This window comes from Nesoenas mayeri (assembly GCF_963082525.1).
Source record: "Nesoenas mayeri genome assembly, chromosome: 10".
Lineage (NCBI taxonomy): Eukaryota > Metazoa > Chordata > Aves > Columbiformes > Columbidae > Nesoenas > Nesoenas mayeri.
This window is the reverse complement of record NC_137560.1, coordinates 21,554,210-21,572,832: the sequence shown is the minus strand read 5'-3', so window position 1 is coordinate 21,572,832 and position 18,623 is coordinate 21,554,210. Positions and strand designations below refer to the sequence as shown.

Genomic DNA, 18,623 nt, shown 5'->3' with positions numbered 1-18,623 from the left:
TAACCTGGTTTATGTCATGTTTGTTGTGAAGGAGGAGGGCTGGTGCAGCCTGGTGTTGGCTTTCAGGGAGTGGAGACGGCTGAAGGTGTTTCAAGAGAATTACATGCTTTTGCCCATCTTAAAAACCAGGGCCTGATTCTGCAGCCTCCAACCAGCGTGCTGGTGGGTGCCCTGGACCACCCTGCATTGAGCCAGTGCACCCAGCCGCTACCCTGGGAGTAGCATCCTTGGCAAAAACCAGCAGGGATGGAAAAGCATCGAGCTGGGCTGAAAGGAAGGACAGAAATGCAATTGCTTGAGATGGGCAGGGAGGGAGGGGGACGGATCTCTCACCCCACAGCTCTCATGGCTTTGATTGGGAAGGGGCTGGTGGGGGCACTGGCTGCCTCTTCCTGCTGCTGTTCAGCATTTTCCCACCCCATCCCTGGGGCAGAGATGGATATAAAGCCCAAAGCACCACAGTTCATCCCCTCATCCCCGACAGCTGCTGCTCCAGATGCAGGCTGTGCCGGAGCTGGGGATTTGCAGGGGATGGATCCTCCTGCCAAGAGGAGTCTGAGGAGCAGCCGGGGGGCTTGCAGGCGCGGCGTGCTGTGCATGCACGGATGCTGTTTCCATCAGCACTATGTTTATCATTTCCCTTCTCAATGAACCTCCTCTGCTCTGGGTGCCATTGAACTTGTCCCCGTCCCTCCTTCCTGCCCTTCGCTCTGTGTCCTTCTTCCAGGAACGCGGCTGCTCCATGGAAATAGCCCCAGTGTGTGAACGTGTGTGTGTGTGCGCACATGTGTGCAGTGCTCCTGTCCCTCTCATATTTTCTGCTCAAGCTTATCACAGCCCTGTGGATACTGGTTTTATTTTCTGCTTTCCCTGCTCTGGGGGAGCTCTGGGTCCCTTGGGGCATGTGGTGCCCCTGGGGCTGGGACTGTGAGAGGGGAGAGGGAGCGAGGAGTCCAGATCCAGCGCTGCTGCCTTCCTGTGCTTCCCATCAGCTGCAGTTTAGCTTGGGATCAGGTGTAGAGACAGCTGTGACTTCACCGTTGTAGCCAGAGCTGCCTGTGCATCCAGCACACCCAAAACCACCCTCACCTCTGGGCTCATCCTGCAGTGATGCTCGTGGCCCTGCACCCACCCTGGAGATGTGCCCAGCTCCAAGGTGACCCTCCCGCCGCCCTCTCTGCACCGCTACTTTCCTGCAGCCACCTCAGGTGTTTCCCTCCATGGCCTCAGCAAGTTTGGGATCGGTTTGGGAAGCGGAGAGGAGCAGCATCGGGCAGACTTGACCCAGCTGTGTAGTGAGTTGGGGGCAAGCGGGAAGGCTGCAGGGGGGACTCTGGCTTTGCCCCTGGTCACTGGGAGGTGGGCAGGGCTGCCTGCTCTTTCTGGGGTATGTTGGGGGCTGGTAGCGAGCCTGGGCTTGTTTTGGGACGGAACACTTTGCACAGAGCGATCCTGAAATGCAGCGCTGAGGCTGGTGCGGCTCCTCATCCATGAGGAGGCAAACAGGGGGCACCACTGGTGGGTCTGACCTCCTTTCCTTTACCCAGCCTGGGTTTCAGCTCCACCTGGGCCCTGGCAGGGCTGGAATGGAGACAGATGGGGACCAAGCTGTGGGTCCATGTCTGCGCTGCACCCCCAGCATCGGTTTTCTGCCTGGTTGGGCTTCTTGCACCCCCGGCACGCTTCGGGGAAGGGGGGGTGGGATTTCAACACATGAAGGAGAACCTCTTTCTAATTATCAGGAGTGATGAAAGCCTCTTTAGGCAAGAAGTGATGAGGGAAGAGTGCCTGACCGTGGGAAGGAGAGAGACGGCACAGATGGCATCATGCTGCCGAGCAACCTGCTGCTGTGCCGGGAACAGACAGCAGCGACACACGGACACACCGTGGATACGGCCCCGCATGGGGAGCCCTGCCTCGGCTCCTGCCCTGGGTTTTGGGCGGCCTTGCAAGGGGTCGGGGGATCAAACGGACATGCTGAGGCTGGAAATGGGGTTTCACTGTGTTCTCAGTGCCCAGGTGCTGACTTGCTTGCTGCTTTACAGTCTTTGGCCAGCTCGGGGATGCTGACCCAGGCAGACTCGAAATGCAATGTAGATGTGATGGAGCAAGATGTGTGGTAGTGAAGTGCTTGTATGGCAGCATTTGATGTCCTTACAGCAGATGGAGAACCTCGGCAAAAGGGAGAGTGTGAAAACCATCGCTGTGGATGAGGCTTTAGAAATGGCTCGGTTCAGTTCAAAGCAGCTGGGAGGGCTGAAGTAGGAGGGGGGATCCCTGCACCTCGGGGTGTATGTGAAGGATAACCTGAGGTGCTTTAGGTCCTTTGGCAAGTGGAGACCAAGAGACCAGCTGGGAATTGCAGTAGTTAGATGGCAAAGGAGACTCTCAGATGAGAAGGGTCCTGAAATAGCCAAGATTTGGCTTTGGCCTTGAAGAGCTGCAGCTCCAGGGACCGGGATGTCCAGGACTGCACTGGATGCTTCACCCCGCTGGTTTGAGGTACCTCACAAGGTGGTAGAGAGGGAACTGGAGAGTCTTTTTGTAGACACTGAAAGACCTGATGGCTGGAGAATCTCTCCTTTGCGGAGGGGCAATTTCGTGGGAGGTTGGTGGTTTATGCTCCGATGTGTATTGCGACTGCTTGTACCAGCTCCTCTTTTAAGTGATCTCTCTGTGGTTGCTCTACTTCCATGAGGATTAACCCATGCTTTTCCTTTTCCTTCCACATCTTGGATTTGCCTGCCGGAGCCCTTATCGGGAGGGCAGGAGCCTTCCTTTTGCTTTGTTTGTGTCCCCCGCTCCCCCTCACCCTGTGCACCTCCCTCCATCAAAGCAACCAGAGATAGGAGGCTACAGCTCTGCTTTTAAGTCGAATCTCTGCAGCTGAAATAAAATTGCATAGATTTGCATAAGGAGCATCTCAATTAACATATTTGTGGGTAAAGCTAAAAGGGCTGTTCATTTGGAAGTGAAAATGTGAGCGAAACATGGAAATGACTTCCAGCCCTCTTTGCAAGCAGCTTAATTAAATATTTCCTTAGTGTGTGCACATGGGTTTGGGAAGCTCTTGCTGTGTATGTAACGGTGTGTGGAACCCCAGGGCGGGCAGTGGTGGTCCTGGGAAGTTCAGGGTGTGTGTTTGCACCCTCCCTGCCTGCAACCTCCCTGCCTGCCACTGCGGCTCCTTGTCCCCACACCTCCAAAGTGACAAGTCTGCTGGAGGGCACAGAATTTGGCGTGCCAGGCTCTGCCACCCGAGGATCTCCCTCTCTAGGAAGGTTTTCTTTCTGTCGCCTTGCATGATGATGCTGCTCTGTTTGCCCTGTCGTTTCCTGGGGGGTAGAGGCAGCGAGGCAGCTGTGATTTAGGAGCGGGGTCAGGCTGGGCTGGGCTGCCTGCCTCCTGCCATAGCCGTGTTCAGGGGAAGATCCTGCCTTTATTTAAATATAATTGCTTTGGGCCTGATCCTGTTCATGCTCAGATATGTGAGAGCAGGTATGAGCCTTCTAGGGAGAAAAACAGTGCTGCTAATTTTTTTTTAAGCCAGGCTGATTATTTTTCTTGCCTTTGAGCTTATGCCTCAGCAGCTCTTTCGTGTCCTCCTCGGGACCAGCCTGGCGCAGACCTGCTCAGTGAAGGTTCGCTGCATCAGCATGGGACCTCGCTGCTGTCCCAGGACAGTGTGACAGGGAGGGCTCATCCCCTTCCATCTGCTGTCTGTGGGGCTCCACAGATCCCCTGTGCTTGCAAACAGGGGTGCCTCTTGATGCTGGGAGGGGGGTGTGCTTTTGTGGGGGTTAGCAAGGGCACAGGCTGTTGGGGTACCACTCGTGTGGATGGTTGCATGAGGAGGGGACTCTGTATGTCCCCTCCTATGTGGGAAGAGGCAACATTTCCCTGAAGCCGGGGTTTTTTTTTGGTAAGAGGGATGCAGAGCAGAGCATGGGGCTCCTGGGTGCCAGAATGTATCCCCCAGGAGGGGAGAGGGGGACACGCGTGATCCCACCGCACAAAGAACCCGAAGAAGAGGCTGGGAGAGGATGGAGGGTTGGGGGGCAGCACACGCACGCGCGGCCACGAAGGGCTGAGGATGAGGGGGGCCAAGGGAGGGGGTCACACACAACCTATTGTGAGCGGCTGAAAGGCGCTACAGTCCCGAAATGTTAATCTGACCCAACCTTTTGCCAGTTATAATTTTCCTCTCAATGAGCCTGCATTAATCTGGCCCTTTCTCCACGGTTCCCCCGTGGTGCAGAGCCCTTGTTCTGCCGCCTCTTGCTAAAATTGCCTTTCAGCAAACCCAAATAAAGCTCCCAAAGTCTGGAGCTCGGCCCCCGCGCAGAAGCGGGGTCAGTTTGCCAAGCGGAGGAGGGAATGTGGCTGCTGCAGCACAAAACCCGCCGTGCTGGAAACGCCGTTCCGCCTCACCCTGCCATGGGCAGAGCCCGAGAGTCTGGGTTGTGCAGGCATTGAATCATAGAACAGTTTGTGTTCCCAGCTCCCCCAGTGCCCCCCCTGCCATGAGCAGAGACATCTTCACCAGCTCAGGTTGCTCAGAGCCCCGTCCAGCCTGGCCTGGGATGTCTCCAGGGATGGTTCATCCACCACCTCTCTGGCCAACCTGGGCCAGGCTCTCACCACCCTCAGGGCCAACAATTCCTTCCTCATGTCCAGCCTGAATCTCCCTCCTTTAGTTTAAAACCGTCACCCCTTGTCCTATTGCAACAGGCCCTGCTGAAAGTCTGTCCCCATCTTTCTTATCGGCCCCTTTTAAGCACTGAAAGGTACAATAAGGTCTCCCTGGAGCTTCTCCAGAACCTCCCCTCCCAGCCTGCCAGCACACAGCCCTCACCCCATGCATGGGGGGTCCTTCCCACCCAGAGATACGGGGTCACCGATGGATTCTGTTCTGCTGGAGCATCCCCAGCAGTGCACCCCTGGACCCAGCCTCACCGTTGCCCTAACGCGGCCACTTCTCTCTCCCCGCAGCTGCCTGTCCTGTGTCAACGGCTCCTTCCCCTGCCACTGGTGCAAGTACCGCCACATCTGCACGCAGAACGCTGCCGACTGCTCCTTCCTGGAGGGACGCGTCAAGCTCTCTGAGGTAAGGCGGTGCTGAGCCAGCTCCCTTCTCCTGTCCTGGTCCTGTCATGGTCCTCTTGTGCTACAGGGAAGGGTTTAGAAGAGGGAAGCCCACCGCCTTGCCAGCGCGCTGGGGCTGCCTGGCAGGTGCTGCTGTGACCGTGTGCTGATGGGGAGATGCTGCTTGGGAAGTCAGGCATAGCCAAGTGCACTTTAGGCTGAATGAAAGGAAAAATAAAGGCAGAGATGCTAAAGCATTTCCCTTTGATGTTTCTGAAGGGAGCAAGCTTGAAGTGTCATTGCAGAACAACTTGTTTTCAGAGAGGGGAAGGTTGAAATCGGTAAAACAAACTGTTGTGCTGCACCTCACGCCTTCTTCGGCTCAAATGCTTTGCTAAGAAACATGTTCTTTTGCGGGGGTTCATCCTGTGCAGCATCTGTGACACCCACCGGGGAAACCTGTCACTGGCAGGAGGTCCCAGCGTCCCCAGCCTGTGATGGCTGCTTGGGTTGGGTCTGGAGGTCTGGCCAGGAACTGCTGGCTCTACAGTAAATGCTGATTTGGGTCCTGAAGGGAAGGTTTTGGGAGAGTTTCTCCTCTGTCCCTGTCCTGCAAGGGGGCTCTAGTTGAACTTACCTGGATGTCCAGTTGCCTGTGCAGGTGGAAAGGTCCTGCTGCCTGATGGCTGGTGCTGGGAGCAAAGCTGTAAGCTGTTCTCACGGGACCAGCTCAGATGGATGTTGTCCTGGAGAAAACGTTTGCCCAGCTCATCTCAGATATAATTCAGTCTCTGAGCTCTGGCAGAGCTCGTGTCCCAGCAGCCTCCCAGGCCGGGACTGGTCCCCAAGAGCAGAGGTGAACAAGAAAGTCTTGTCCCTGCTTCACAGACCATGTGTGAAGGCAAGCAACCGAGATGTCTCTGCAGCCTGCCTCTGCATCTCCCCACTCGGGAGCAGCAGCATCTCTGAATGAATCTCCATCCCTTGTAATTCGTGTCTTCTGAGGTCTGCCCTTGTCCCCAGTGAGAACCTTTAGGCTTGTGGATGCCTTTCTAGATCAGGGGTGTTGTCCTCACCATGTCCCCCTGCTTCCATACTGGGCTGGGAGCATATGTGGAGTCAGATGAATCCCTCTGCAGCTGTGATGCCACAATTATGGTTTTTTCCCCTTCCTCTCCCTCTGTCTCTCTCATCACTTGAAGAGCTCTCTCCTGGGAGAGAATGGGTGAACTGGGCCATTATTCAACCGTTGTCCAGCCACCAGCAGCATCCTTGTTTTTGTGCCAGGGATGGGATGGTTGGAGGAGCATCTTCCCCTGTGCTGGGGCTGAGCCCTGCACGGCTTCTCTGCTCCCTTGGCTTGACCCCCCACACCCCTGTGCAAAGCTGGAGCACCTGGTCCTGCTGCCTCTCCCAGGGGAGCTGCTGTGTCTGTGGGGGAACATCTGGGCTTTTCCACTGTGCTCATGGGTGCTTGTGCCTGTCTGTCCTGGGCCAGAATGAGCCCAACCCAGCAGCCACAAGTGGGGGATTCGGGAATGTGAGAAGAGCAGAAAAAGCTGTTTTCTCCCAGCCTGTGCCCTGAAGAAATCCGGTGAGGGACTGGCCTGTCCCAGGCGTCCCCGCAGCCTGCTCTGGAGGTCACACTTCCTGCCAGACCTGGCATTGCTTCTGCGAACGCCACACGTGATGTCCAGACCGCTGGAGCCCAATGGCGCTTGTCTGTCCATTCCCCTCGCTGAGGGCACGGGGAGGCTGCTGGGCTCTTCCCAGTCCCCTGCCATGTGAACCCAAAAGCATCTGGCTGTACCCCCCAGGGATGTTGTTTTTGGGATGTGTGCAGCTGCTTGGGAGCTCGTGTCACCCCCGAGCACGGGCAGGCTGTCCCCCAGCAGAGCTTTTGGCCACCCTGGGACCTGGAGCAGTGCCTGGTTTGAGGTTTGGAGCTCCTGGCTCAGCCTGTTTGCACATTGCTGTGGCCTCGGCAGTTCCTGGCAGGCATGGCGAGACACCCCCAGAGCAGCTGCTGCTGTGGGCTGCGTGTCCGCGCTGGGATGAGACATCCCATCCCCATCCCTGGCCATGCTGGTCCCCAGCAGCGTGGTGTGGTGGGTGGGGGGACTCAGTGCAGGCCTGTGGCTCCACTGGACAAGTTCATAGAATAGTTTGGGTTGGAAGGACCTTCAAAGCTTATCCAGTGCCACCCCTGCCATGAGCAGGGACATCCTGACCCAGCTCTGGTTGCTCAGAGCCTTGTCCAGCCTGGCCTGGGGTGTCTCCAGGGATGGGGCATCCACCATGGTAATGGTAGATGTACAGCCCCATCCTCTCTGTGGGAAGATGTCTAACTGGGAGGGTTATTTTGAACAGGATTTGGTCTGGCTGGAGCATGGTGGGCACTGGTCAGGGGAGGCAGGGAGGGGTTGACAGTAGCACTGAACTCTGTCTCTGCTGCTTCCCATGGGTGGTTCACCACAGTTTCCTGGGTGGAAAGGTGGCTGTTTTGTAGGCAAACACAAAGAGTGACCCACAGCACTCTGCCCTGGGCATGCCAGGGCTGTTCACCTGGATTTCTGAGGGTGGAAAGGAAGGAATGGGGTGTGGGCACCATTCACATAAATGTGCCTGGGAACGGCGGCAGCAGGAAGGATGTCCCTGCCCGCTGCCGGCGATGGCTTTGAAGCCTTAGCTCTGGATATCACTCTCCTCTGTGGCTTGGTACAGGGTACAGGGCTAGGAAAGGGGAGAGTCCAATGGTGGGCTACAAAGATGATGGAGTGTGGAGCATCTTTCTTATGAGGAGAGACTGAGAGAGCTGGGGCTGTTCAGATGGAGAAGAGAAGCTGAGAGGGGATCTTATAAATGCTGATAAATATCTCAAGGGTGGGTGTCGAGAGGACGGACCAGACTTTATTCAGTGGTGCCCAATGTCAGGGTGAGCAGCAACAGGGACAGACTGAAGCACAGGACGTTCTGTCTAAACTTGAAGAGAAACTTCTTTACTTTGAGGTGCAAGAGCCTGGCCCAGGCTGCCCAGAGCGGGTGTGGAGTCTCCTTCTCTGGAGACATTCAAACCCACCTGGATGTGACCCTGTGTGATCTGCTCTGGTGACCCTGCGTGAGCAGGTGGGTTGGACTGGATGATCTGCAGAGGTCCCTTCAACCCCAACCAATCTGTGATTCTGTGACTCTAAAGCTCTTACCTCTCCAAGCAAACCTGGACACCCCCGTTATGTTCTCATTGAACTAAAAAAATGGTTTTAATGGAGAAAATCAGAGTTGTGCGATGTTTGGGAATGTATGTGTCGAGGTCTTGCCTTTCTGCTCGTCCTGTCCCTTTGTAGCTCTCTGCTCCTGGGAGCCGGGGCTCTGCTGGGCGGGCTGTTCTTGGCAGGACGGGGAGCTCTGGAGACTGTGCAGAGCGTTCCCGAGGGATGGGCAATGCTGGGGCGAGTTTTGTCAGCGGGTTGGAATTGCTCGTAGGGGAAATGAGTTGTCCCAGTGCCCCCACCCCTCCGGGCACCCCGGGCGCCCACCAGCACCAGGTGCATCCTGTTTGGGCGCAGACTGACATTTTTGCTGGATGACACACTTCTGCCGGCAGATGCGGAGCATGTGACGTTGCACGGGGGGAATCGGCTCAAATGGCGAGTCAGCAAAACGAGCTGCCTGTGCGGGGAGGGGAACACGTGTCCTCCCCGCGCTTCCTGAGCATCCGTGGTGAGCCCAGCTGGGGTGGCACGGACTTACCCACCACCCCACTGGGTCAGCAGCGATAATTAGGGAAAATAAGGAGGTGAAGGTGTTGGGGAGCGAGCTGGGACCTGATCCTCACCAAGTGTCTGTGTGCCCTGTAGGGAAGGCATGTGCCTGGGGAATGCAGGCTTGTGAAGAATGGGAAGCTTAAAGAGTAAAACAAGTTAGCATTTTCTGTCAATATTTGCTAAATGAAGTGATTTCTTTTTCATTTCTCTGCATCATTTGAAAGCTGGATTGATCCTACCAACTGAGATAAAGCCCGGTGCTGTGCAGGGTCCAGCCCGGTTCGCTGCGGGGTGGCAGGAGGCAGCTGGCCAGCGTTGGTCACACGGGGCTACTGGTGGCCTTGGGGTGAGAGCTGCCACCATGCCATGGCCATCGGCAGCCCTGTGAGAGCAGCAGGGCAGCTGCTGCCCTTTCTGTTTTTGGAGCAGCTCATTTCGGCACACTTTATTCCCCCTTGACGTTATTTCAAGCCGACACTTCCAGGACTCTCTGTCGTAGGTGCGAGACCTCCTCCCGGTTCGGCAAAGCCGGCATGGGATTGCATCAGGCTGTTGTTGCCAAAGTGGCACCCACCAGGGGACGTGGAGCTGTTTTGCTGCCTGAGCTCATTTATTTTTGCTCCCTCGTGCTCCCTTGTGCTTTGCACACAAGGCTCACTGGCTTCCCCAGAGCAGCTGGGAGCCTGTGGCTATTAAAAGTCGATGGCTCCTTCCCCAGGGAGCGTGTGGGGGTGCTGAGCCCCTCGCTTTTGCCTTCCTCCCCACCTTGAACACACCAGCATCCCCTGGCCAGAGGCTCTGGCTTCTGGGCAGCCTGCAGCCGGGCTGGTTGGGGTGACACTGATTCACTGCTAGAAGCAGCAGCAGCGAAATTCGCTGCAGATCAGATTCTCTGCCACGCTGCGGAAAGCATGTTGCAGTGTCAAAGGGAGAAAAGGCTTTTCTGTCCACTTGTGAAGGAAGGGGGATGGAGGCTGTAAAGAGGGCTGAGAGGGTAGCCTGATAACGCACAGCCCAGTGGGCATTAGCTCTGAAACCTGCTGACTGCAATGATGACATTAAAGCCCATCTCATTTTTGCCCCAACATTTGCTGTGGTCTCAGTGCCAGATTGTGAGTCCCATAGCTGAATCCTCTCCCCATCTCCCACCTGGATCAACCCGAGCTGTTGAAAACACCCCACAGCGATGCCACTGGATTCCTCAGTGCTCTCCTTTTCTGTCTCGAGGGCTTTGGTCATAGGTTTGGGGTTGGCTGCTCATAAGGATTTACTCAAGCATGTGCTCAGGGTGGTATTGTTGCAGCCAGTCAACCAAGTGAGGGACCATGGGGGTGCTGGGGAAGACTGCATGGTGTTCCCTGCTCATCGATTGCCCCTTGTTCCCCTTACAGGACTGTCCCCAGATCCTGCCCTCCACTCAGATCTACATCCCCGTTGGTGTGGTGAAGCCCATCACCCTGACGGCCAAGAACCTGCCGCAGCCGCAGTCGGGCCAGCGCAACTACGAGTGCATCTTCCACATCCCCGGCGGCACCACTCGCGTCACTGCCCTGCGCTTCAACAGCACCAGCATCCAGTGCCAGAACACCTCGGTGAGTGCGCGGTGAGCCTCGCCGCGGGCTTCATTAGCGAGCTGCTCGTTTCTGCCCTGTGCCAGGACCATCCCGGCTCGTTGCGTGGCCGGGTTTGCTCTCCCGTGGGCAAGTAACGGGGGTTTCTGGTGCTCGTGGGGTGTGGGATGGACTCTCTGTTGCTCCCCCCAGATGCTTGGGGTTGTTCCAGATAGGATCAACGCCAGAGCCCCCAAGGGGAGCCGCCAGGCTTTAGGAGCGCTTCCAAGGAAATTGGCTTTGGAAAGCTGAAGAAAGTTGCTTGGGCTGGAGCCAGCTGGCCCGGACATGTCGTAGCTTTGTCTCCCCCTCCCCTCGCCTGCTCTTGCTTCCCCCTGACACCGAACCAGGACACCCCCGTTCACAAGCAGGATGGAGCTGACACCTTCTCCATGTCCCCCTGCACACACTCCCCTGTGCAGCCATGCCTGCCAGCATGTCCTCTCCGTCCCCTGCAGCCCCTCTCTGTCCCCAGCTCCCACCCACAGCTGCCTCATCCCCCTGCCTGCCCTCCATCCCGGCCTTGCTGGTGTATTAGATTGGATATTAGGAACAATTTCTTCGTGGAAAGGGTTGTCAGGCGTTGGAACAGGCTGCCCAGGGAAGTGGTTGACTCGCCGGTATCAGCACCAGTGTCACGAGCTGCGCGGCCTTTGCAGCTCCTCTCCGGACAGATGGGACAGCTCGAGGTGCGTCTGCCCCCTGTACGGTCCACACACAGAGCTGAGGTGACCGATGTCTTCTCCTGGGCTGACAGTGGTGGATGTTTGACCTGAAAATTGCCAGGGATGCCCGGAAAGCAAAGCAAATTGGCTGTAGATCGCGTGGGAGGTGTTTTGGGCTGTGTGGGTGCAGGAGCGGGCGGCAGCAGCTCCGCGGGGCCGTGGTCTCAGGCAGGAGACGTGGCTTTCAGGCTCAGGGTGGCTTTGCAGATGGAAGAAGAGAGTTTTGGCTTGTAAAAAGCTGTCGTGCTTTCAGGGTCTGCTCGCCTGCTTTAACGGTTGAGGGCATTTAGCCAGGCTGCTTTATGGTGTGGGGATTCAGATTCACACTTCTGCGACGCTTGTCTCCTCCGTGTCTTTTTTTGCAGTCCATCTGGCTGGCTGATCGCACTTCAGGCTCGTGTGCCGTCACCCACCGGTGACCCACATGGTTCTTCCATCACGATTCATTTTTTGGGTTAGGATTTTGGGTCTTGCTTGGTGTGGAGGACAATGGTGAGTGGAGAAATAGGGCAAGGATGCCATCCCTCCCCGGCAGGGACTGAGGGATGGATGTCCTCTCCTCGGGAAGGCATTTCAGCACACTATGCAGGAGTTCAGTGGGATCTAAACAAGAGGTTAATTACTCTGCGGAATTAGGGATGTTTTCCTGAATCACGGGTAAATGGAAGGGATAATAAGTCAAGGCGCTTAAAACTCTTTGTCTTTTATTTAGTTTTAGTGCTTGTCAAACTCCAATGGCTTGTTAGTGCTTTGAAGAAAGGACATCTTGGTTAAATATTCAGCAGTCCATTCATTAAGGTTTGAGTGTCAGCTATAAACATTATTCGAGACACCCAATAGATCTTCAGCAAACTCAAGGGAGACCAGACCTAGTGTTCCCTACACATCCCAGGACAAAAAAACAGAAGCAGAAAACCCCTTTTTCCTCACTTTGGTTTCTTTTTGCTGTTCAAAAGGAAAGCAATCCTAAAGGTTTTTCCACATGTTTTGTAAAGAAGCAAAAAGAAAAGCCTAATTATGAAATTCTTTGCCGGTAAACTTTTTCTTTCTGTTAATCGGTTACTTTAAACCTTCTGGAGTCAGACATTTCCAGGCTTGCTGCTTGCAGTGGTGGGTGGGGGAATGGTCACCTGTCTTAATGTGTGCAGGTAACGCCCAACTTACATTTCCCAAGTATCTCTACCTTGGGCCATTCTTTCTTATCTGCCATCCCTCGATGGGACTCGTGCTTCTGATTGCTGCAAAATATTAATGGTTTTGCTGTTGTACCACAGTCCTGAATCTGCAATGCTGCTTGTAACAACTGGACTTCATTTGATTTAGTGCTGGCTTTGGCAACATGGCTGCAGGTGTTTCTCGCTGGCAAGGATTTGACTTTTTCTCCCCAGAATGTTCCTCTTAATGTGAAATAGCCCCAGAGCTGCTCTTTCCCTTTAAATGTAAAAATAGGAAGAACCCCTGATCTTCTTTCCATGAGCACTGAGTTTGTCATCTCAGCACTTTAAATTAAGCCTCACGCCTCAATTATTTCCCTTCCCTTTTAACCAAAGCCCCGTGTGGCGAGGAGCAGCTGTGTCACCTCCTTGGCTCCCTTTTGACTCTGTCCTTGCTGATCCCCCCACCATGGGCAGCCCCTCATGCCCACCCCTTTTGGCTGCGGCTCTGGAGGTCACTGCCCTCTGGCCAAGCTCAAGTCGGGATGTTTGTCCAACAGTTGGGATGTTTGTCCGTGAGCAGCTTATCCTTGTGCCAGAGCGATGTGGGTGCAGAGCTGGGGTGGCGGGATGGGCACACGAGTGGTACCCAACGCAAATGCTGAGGCTGTGATGCCCAACCCCAGGCGCAGATGCTGGGAAGGCAGACCTGGTAGATTTACATTTTCTGGGTATTTTTGTGCTGCGGTGGGGCCCGGGTGTTGCTCTGATGTCTTCTCGGTGTCTCTGGTTCTCACTTATGCCCTGACGAATTTTGAGCAGGAGGAATCCGGGCGAAGTAGCTTGCGTATAGCGGGGGAGGACAGGAAGAGATTTATATTAAAAGGAGATCCAGAATCAGAGGCCAAGCGTTACCGTCAAGTTGTGCCGTTATGTGGATGACGGTATTTTACTAGGCCTAGGGTGTATTTATAGAGGAACATAAATCATACACACATGCCCTGTTCTGAGCGCCGCACACCTCCACTATGTGTATCTCTAATTAACCAGCCATGGAGAGGGAAGCGGGATTGGAGCCCACAACCCCAGCACCGTTCGCCAACAAAGCCGCGCTCTCCGTCCTAGCAGTGCCTACATTTATCTTTCCTGCAGCAGTGTTTAAAGTGAAAAGGGAGTATCAGGAGAGTTTGATAGGATCCAATTAAATTCCAGCAGATAAAATAATGATGAATTGCAGTTGAGCCCTGGCGAGACGCGATGTACATTACTGCCGTCCCCGTAGCGCGGGGAAGGAGTTGAGGTCATCAACTACAGAAAAATAGGACACAGCTGCAGCCCAAGCGCTCCTCCAGAAATGCAGCCCAGGGGGATGGCGCGTGTGGGAGGGAGGGGGGGTGCGAGGGAAATTTGGATGTGTGGGTTTGCTGGCAGAGGGGCTGCCCCCCCATCACCATCCTCGCGGTTGTGCAGGTTGTGGCTGCAGTGGGGTGGCTGCCCCGTGGCCAGGGGGGTTGCGATAGCCCAGGGGCCACTCTGCCTTGTCTGGGCTGGGACGGGCTAGTGCCTTGGCTAGTTGGCATGGCGCTTGCAGAAGCATCTCCAAGTGCATCTGCCCCCAGACTTGGGGAGCCCCCTCGCTGCTGTGGCTCTGTCCCCTGGGAGTGTGGCTCCCTGAAGGCACCTTCTTGGGGAGCTGAATCCCTCACCCCAAGGGGAGGTGGGTGGCTGTGGGTGCCCATTGCTGATGGGTGAGCAGTGGGCTTGCTGGAACCAAATGTGAGACCTTTGGAGTGGTGGCACCCACAACTCTCGTATCCCCCTCATGGGAATGGAATAGGTGTGACAATTGGAGCTGGGACACTCACGAGGTTGTCCAACTTGGCAAGATGCTTGAGATCAGTTTTGGTTGAAGAGCCTTGAGAAGGGTTTGGTGAGGAGTCCTCTTTCCTGAACCACATTCCTGCAGAAGGAGACCTTGCTGAGAATAGCTATATTCAGGTCAGCGGGGCTGCTGCTGGTCCTCTGTCAGCCCTTCCACACTCACCTTGTGGGCTCTTCACAAAAGATGGACAAGGCTGTGGCTGCGTTAGGTGAGGAGCCAAGCTGCTCACATCTCTGCTGCCGACTCAGTTATGACACCTTTTCCCCCATCCCCTTCTGTGGGGAGCACACTTCTCTCTTGGGTGCCGCTTCTTTCTTGGGTGCTGTTGCTTTGCACTCAGGGCTGTGCCTGTTATGTTTTCCTCCCAGAGCAAATATCCCTTTCCCATAGCTTGGCCTCGAGACAGCTGTAGGGCTGTGCCACATCATCCTGTGGCACAGCCGGGGGGTCCTTGGTGGCTTTGTAGAGTCAAATGTGGTCTGATAGCCAGGCTGCCTGGGTAGGAGCATCCCCTGCTCACCCCCTAGTCTCCCCTCCTGCAGCTCATCCCAGCTCGCTGCCAGCCACAGCCATTGATTAACTGGGAAGTTAATAACAGTTAAGTGTTTAATGGATGTTTAGCAGCCCGTTAGCTAGAAGCAGGGAGGAGCCAGCACCATGGGAAAGTTGAGAGAAGGGGACAGAGCTGGGGAAGGGGCTGGAGCACGAGTGTGATGGAGCGGCTGAGGGACCTGGGGGTTCAGCTGGAGAACAGGAGCTGAGGGGAGACCTCCTGATCTCTGAACTGCCTGAAAGGAGCTTGGAGCCGGGGGGGTTGGGCTCTGCTCCCCAGGAACAAGCGCCAGGAGCAGAGGAAACGGCCTCAAGTTGCGCCAGGGGAGGTTGAGGTTGGATCTGGGAACAATTTCTTCCCCAGAGGGCTGTGGGGCATTGAACAGGCTGCCCAGGGCAGTGCTGGAGTCACCATCTCTGGAGGATTGAACAGAAGGAGATGAGGTTCTCAGGGACATGGGGCAGTGCCAGGGGTGGGGGAACAGTTGGACTCAATGATTTGAGGGTTTCTTCCAACCAAAACAATTCAATGATTCTATTCTATGACCTGCTGGCGGTCCGTGGGCTCTTGTCATGGGATGGACAGGTTGGTGAGCACCTCTCCTGCCTGACCCCCACTGCTTGTGGGGCCTTTGTGGCCAGGAGGTGACCGCTACTTTGCTCAGCTGCTGTGGCTGGGCTGCTGCCACCTCCCGGCTGTGCCCAGGGGTGGGGATGGCACCTTCCTGCCCACGCTATGACACGAGCAGCTGCCATCAGGCCTTTTGAAAACATCCTTCGAAACAAGAGGTGCTTTGGAAATTAGAGCGGGGTGGGGTGGCCCTCGGTGTCCCATGAGGCTGAGCCCTGAGCCCCTGCAGCTGCAGCTCCTGCCCGCACGCAGCCAAGCTGCCGCTCCAGCTCCAGCATCCTGCTGGGGTCAGTGACGGCATCCCAGTGCAGGCCCGCTGCCCATCTCTGCTTATGGAGACGCAGGCACCGAGGACACGTTTTTCACTGATATCCGCATTCCCTCGGTGATCCCAAGCTGCGAACACCAGCCGGGGACACAACTCTTGATCTTGTCTGCCACTTCCCTCCGTGTCACCCTGTGTTCCTGGCTGCTCCCCACCATCCAATCCGGCTCCACGCTGAAGCAAATCCAGCGTCCTTTGCACAGTGGCCTTTCCCAGAGGGACACTGTCTCTTGTGCACGTGCATTGTTGTGTCAGGGCTGGCGTGTGAAGAGTTAATGCTCCCCCTCCCTCTCCCCCTATTCTTCTTCCTCCAACCCCCCTCCCAGAAGAACTAATTTCCAAAAGCAGCCGGGGCAGAGAGATGCAAATAAGTGTTTTGGACAGCTGCAGGCTGGATGCCTTCCCGAGATGCCAGGGCCCCAAATGAGACATGTCAGAGTACAAATTGAAAATGCCAATTTCACTTACGCTGCCACGTGGCTCATCACAGCGAAATTCTGCTCCGGCGCCGCTGCCGCCGTCCCCAGCACGTGTTCCATCCTGCTGCCAGGGGATGGGCTCTGCTCGCAGCTGCAGGTCTGGCCAGCTCCTCGTTGTGGTCCTGCCGGGCATGTCCTCGAGTGGGACAGTGGAAGGTGAAGCAGATCTGGATGCTCAGCCTGGTTCTGGCTCCATCTTCCCAGGCCTGGTGATGGGGATGTTGCTGAGAGGCTCTGGTTGCAGATGGTGTGGTGGAGATGTGGCTGAAGGTCCTCCAGGGAAACATCACGAGAGGTGCCGTGTCTGGGATGCTGCGTAGGAGGTGATGGGATGGGGACACAGCGGTGGAGCTGTTCAGTGCTCAAGAAAGGGTCGACTTTGTGGTTGAATGTCTCATGCCTTACAACTGCTGTGTGTGGTTGATGAGTGGTGACCCCGGGGTGTAGGACCACCACCTAAAAGCTGTGGAGGTGTTACTGAGGATGAGGCTTAGCCTCTCATTTACGCATTGAGGGGATGAGGGAGGGTTGTGTTGCCATAGCCATGACTCACATTGGATGTGTGCCCTGTTTGGTGTCATGTTTGCTGCTGGACTGTGACTGGTGATGCTGGTAGTTGGGAGATACTCAGCACAAGAGGGACCAGCTTTGATGGTGAGGTGAGAAGGACTTAAGCGTCTCTTGCTTCCCACAACCACCTGGGCGTGCTGACTTCTCTCATGGGCCACATCCCTGCCTCCCATGGAGGGGGCTGAGGAGAGCAGCCCCACCAGCGTGGTCCCTGGTGCTGGCTGGGACAGATGTTCTGTGGGGCAGCAGCTGGGGCGCTGCGGGAGGAGATGCTGAGGCCACCTCCTCCGGGTACGGCACCGGGGCTGTGACAGGTGGCGCTGGAGGTGGCGGCAGGGCTGTGGCCGGGTGAGCCGCTGCCGGCGCGTCCGCCGCTCCCTAACAAACTCCAGCAACCCATGAATCATTCATTTAATCTCTCCTGACACGCCTGTCATTTTCTCCGGCGAGGAGCGGGGAATCTCTTGCCGGAGGAGGTCATTAGCTGTCAGGGACGGTTCCGACTGCTTTCCTGCCTCCGTATCGATTAAACCTCTCCGCCTGTGTGCAGGGGCTGCGTGGAGAATATTGATAGGGCTGCTGGGGTGTCGAGTCAGGGGAAGAGAGGTTTGGGTAGGGAGGAGGTGCTGACTGGGCTGGAAGGACCAACAGAGGTGGGATCATCTGGACAACAGTGGGTGCTGGGGCCTGAGATTGGGGTCCCCGGGAGCTGGGGGGCAGGATCCCACGGTGTGTCACCTCCCTGCGTGGTAGCAGGGGATGGGGTGGTGATGCTGGTCCTGGAGCAAGGTATTTTGGGGTTGTCCTGTGCATGGACGGGAGTTGGACTCAGTGATCCTTATGGGTCACTTCCAGCTCAGGCCATTCTATGATTCTACAGCTGATGGCCAAACACGGTGTGGGGCTGGGAGCGGGGTTGGTGGGGAGCACAGGGATGTTCTCCCAAGACCTTTTTGAGGGCTGGCATGGCACCAGGCTGGCACCTGGCTCTTTCCTCTCTGTGGGAACCAGACCCCCATCCCTCTCCTCTGGGTTGGTAGGAGACATCCACAGAATGGAGTCGTACGCCATGTGCCCATCACCAAGGTGTTTTGCATCATGAATTAACAGGTTTTCCCTCCTTCTGTCCCCTCTGGCAGTATTTCTATGAAGGGAACGACATCAGCGATCTACCTGTCAACTTGTCTGTGGTCTGGAATGGGAACTTCGTCATTGACAACCCCCAGAACATCCAGGGTGAGTGAGAGATGGGACGGGGGTGCCCCATGGTTCTTCATCCCCCTGACGGCGGTTTGCACGGGGCCTCGGGGCGGGAGCAGTACCCTGGCTGCATCCATCAGCCGCTTTCTAAACAACAGGGTTTGCTCCAAGAAGCTTTGGGAGAAAACCTAAAGCTTTGCTGTGGCCTTGAGTCCAGGGTGCTGGTGCCTCCTGCTCATGGGGGTTTTCTCCCCCAGGAGCTGGTGGCATGCATGCAGTGGTGGGGTGAGAATGGGGACTCTCATTGCATGTGGAGTACTGTGTCCCCTTCTGGGCTTCCCAGTTTGAGAAGGACAAGGAGTTAGTGGAGAGAGTTGAGAGGCAAGATGCAAAGATGATGAAGAGTGTGGAGCATCTTTCTTCTAAGGAAAGGCTGAGAGAGCTGGGTCTGCTCAGCCTGGAAAAGAGAAGCTGAGAGCGATCTTATTGATGCTTCTAAATATCTCCAGAGTGGGTGTCAAGAGGATGGACCAGACTCTGTTCGGTGATGCCCAATGACAGGATGAGGGCAATGGGCACAGACTGAAACACAGGAGGTTCCTTCTGAATGTGAGGAGAAACTTCTTTCCTTTGAGGTGCCAGAGCA

General features: G+C 55.9%; 1 protein-coding gene across 1 annotated transcript in view; it reads left to right on the top strand.

Annotated features, from left to right (window-relative positions):
• Positions 1–18,623, top strand: part of PLXNA1 (plexin A1) — a gene marked incomplete at its 5' end in the record, with an annotated part of 99,402 nt that overhangs the window by 46,422 nt on the left and 34,357 nt on the right. The window contains 3 exons of the mRNA XM_080350644.1: positions 4,993–5,107; positions 10,241–10,441; positions 17,917–18,013. Coding sequence (XP_080206770.1) covers positions 4,993–5,107; positions 10,241–10,441; positions 17,917–18,013 — 413 coding nt within the window. The remainder of the gene's footprint in view (positions 1–4,992; positions 5,108–10,240; positions 10,442–17,916; positions 18,014–18,623) is intronic.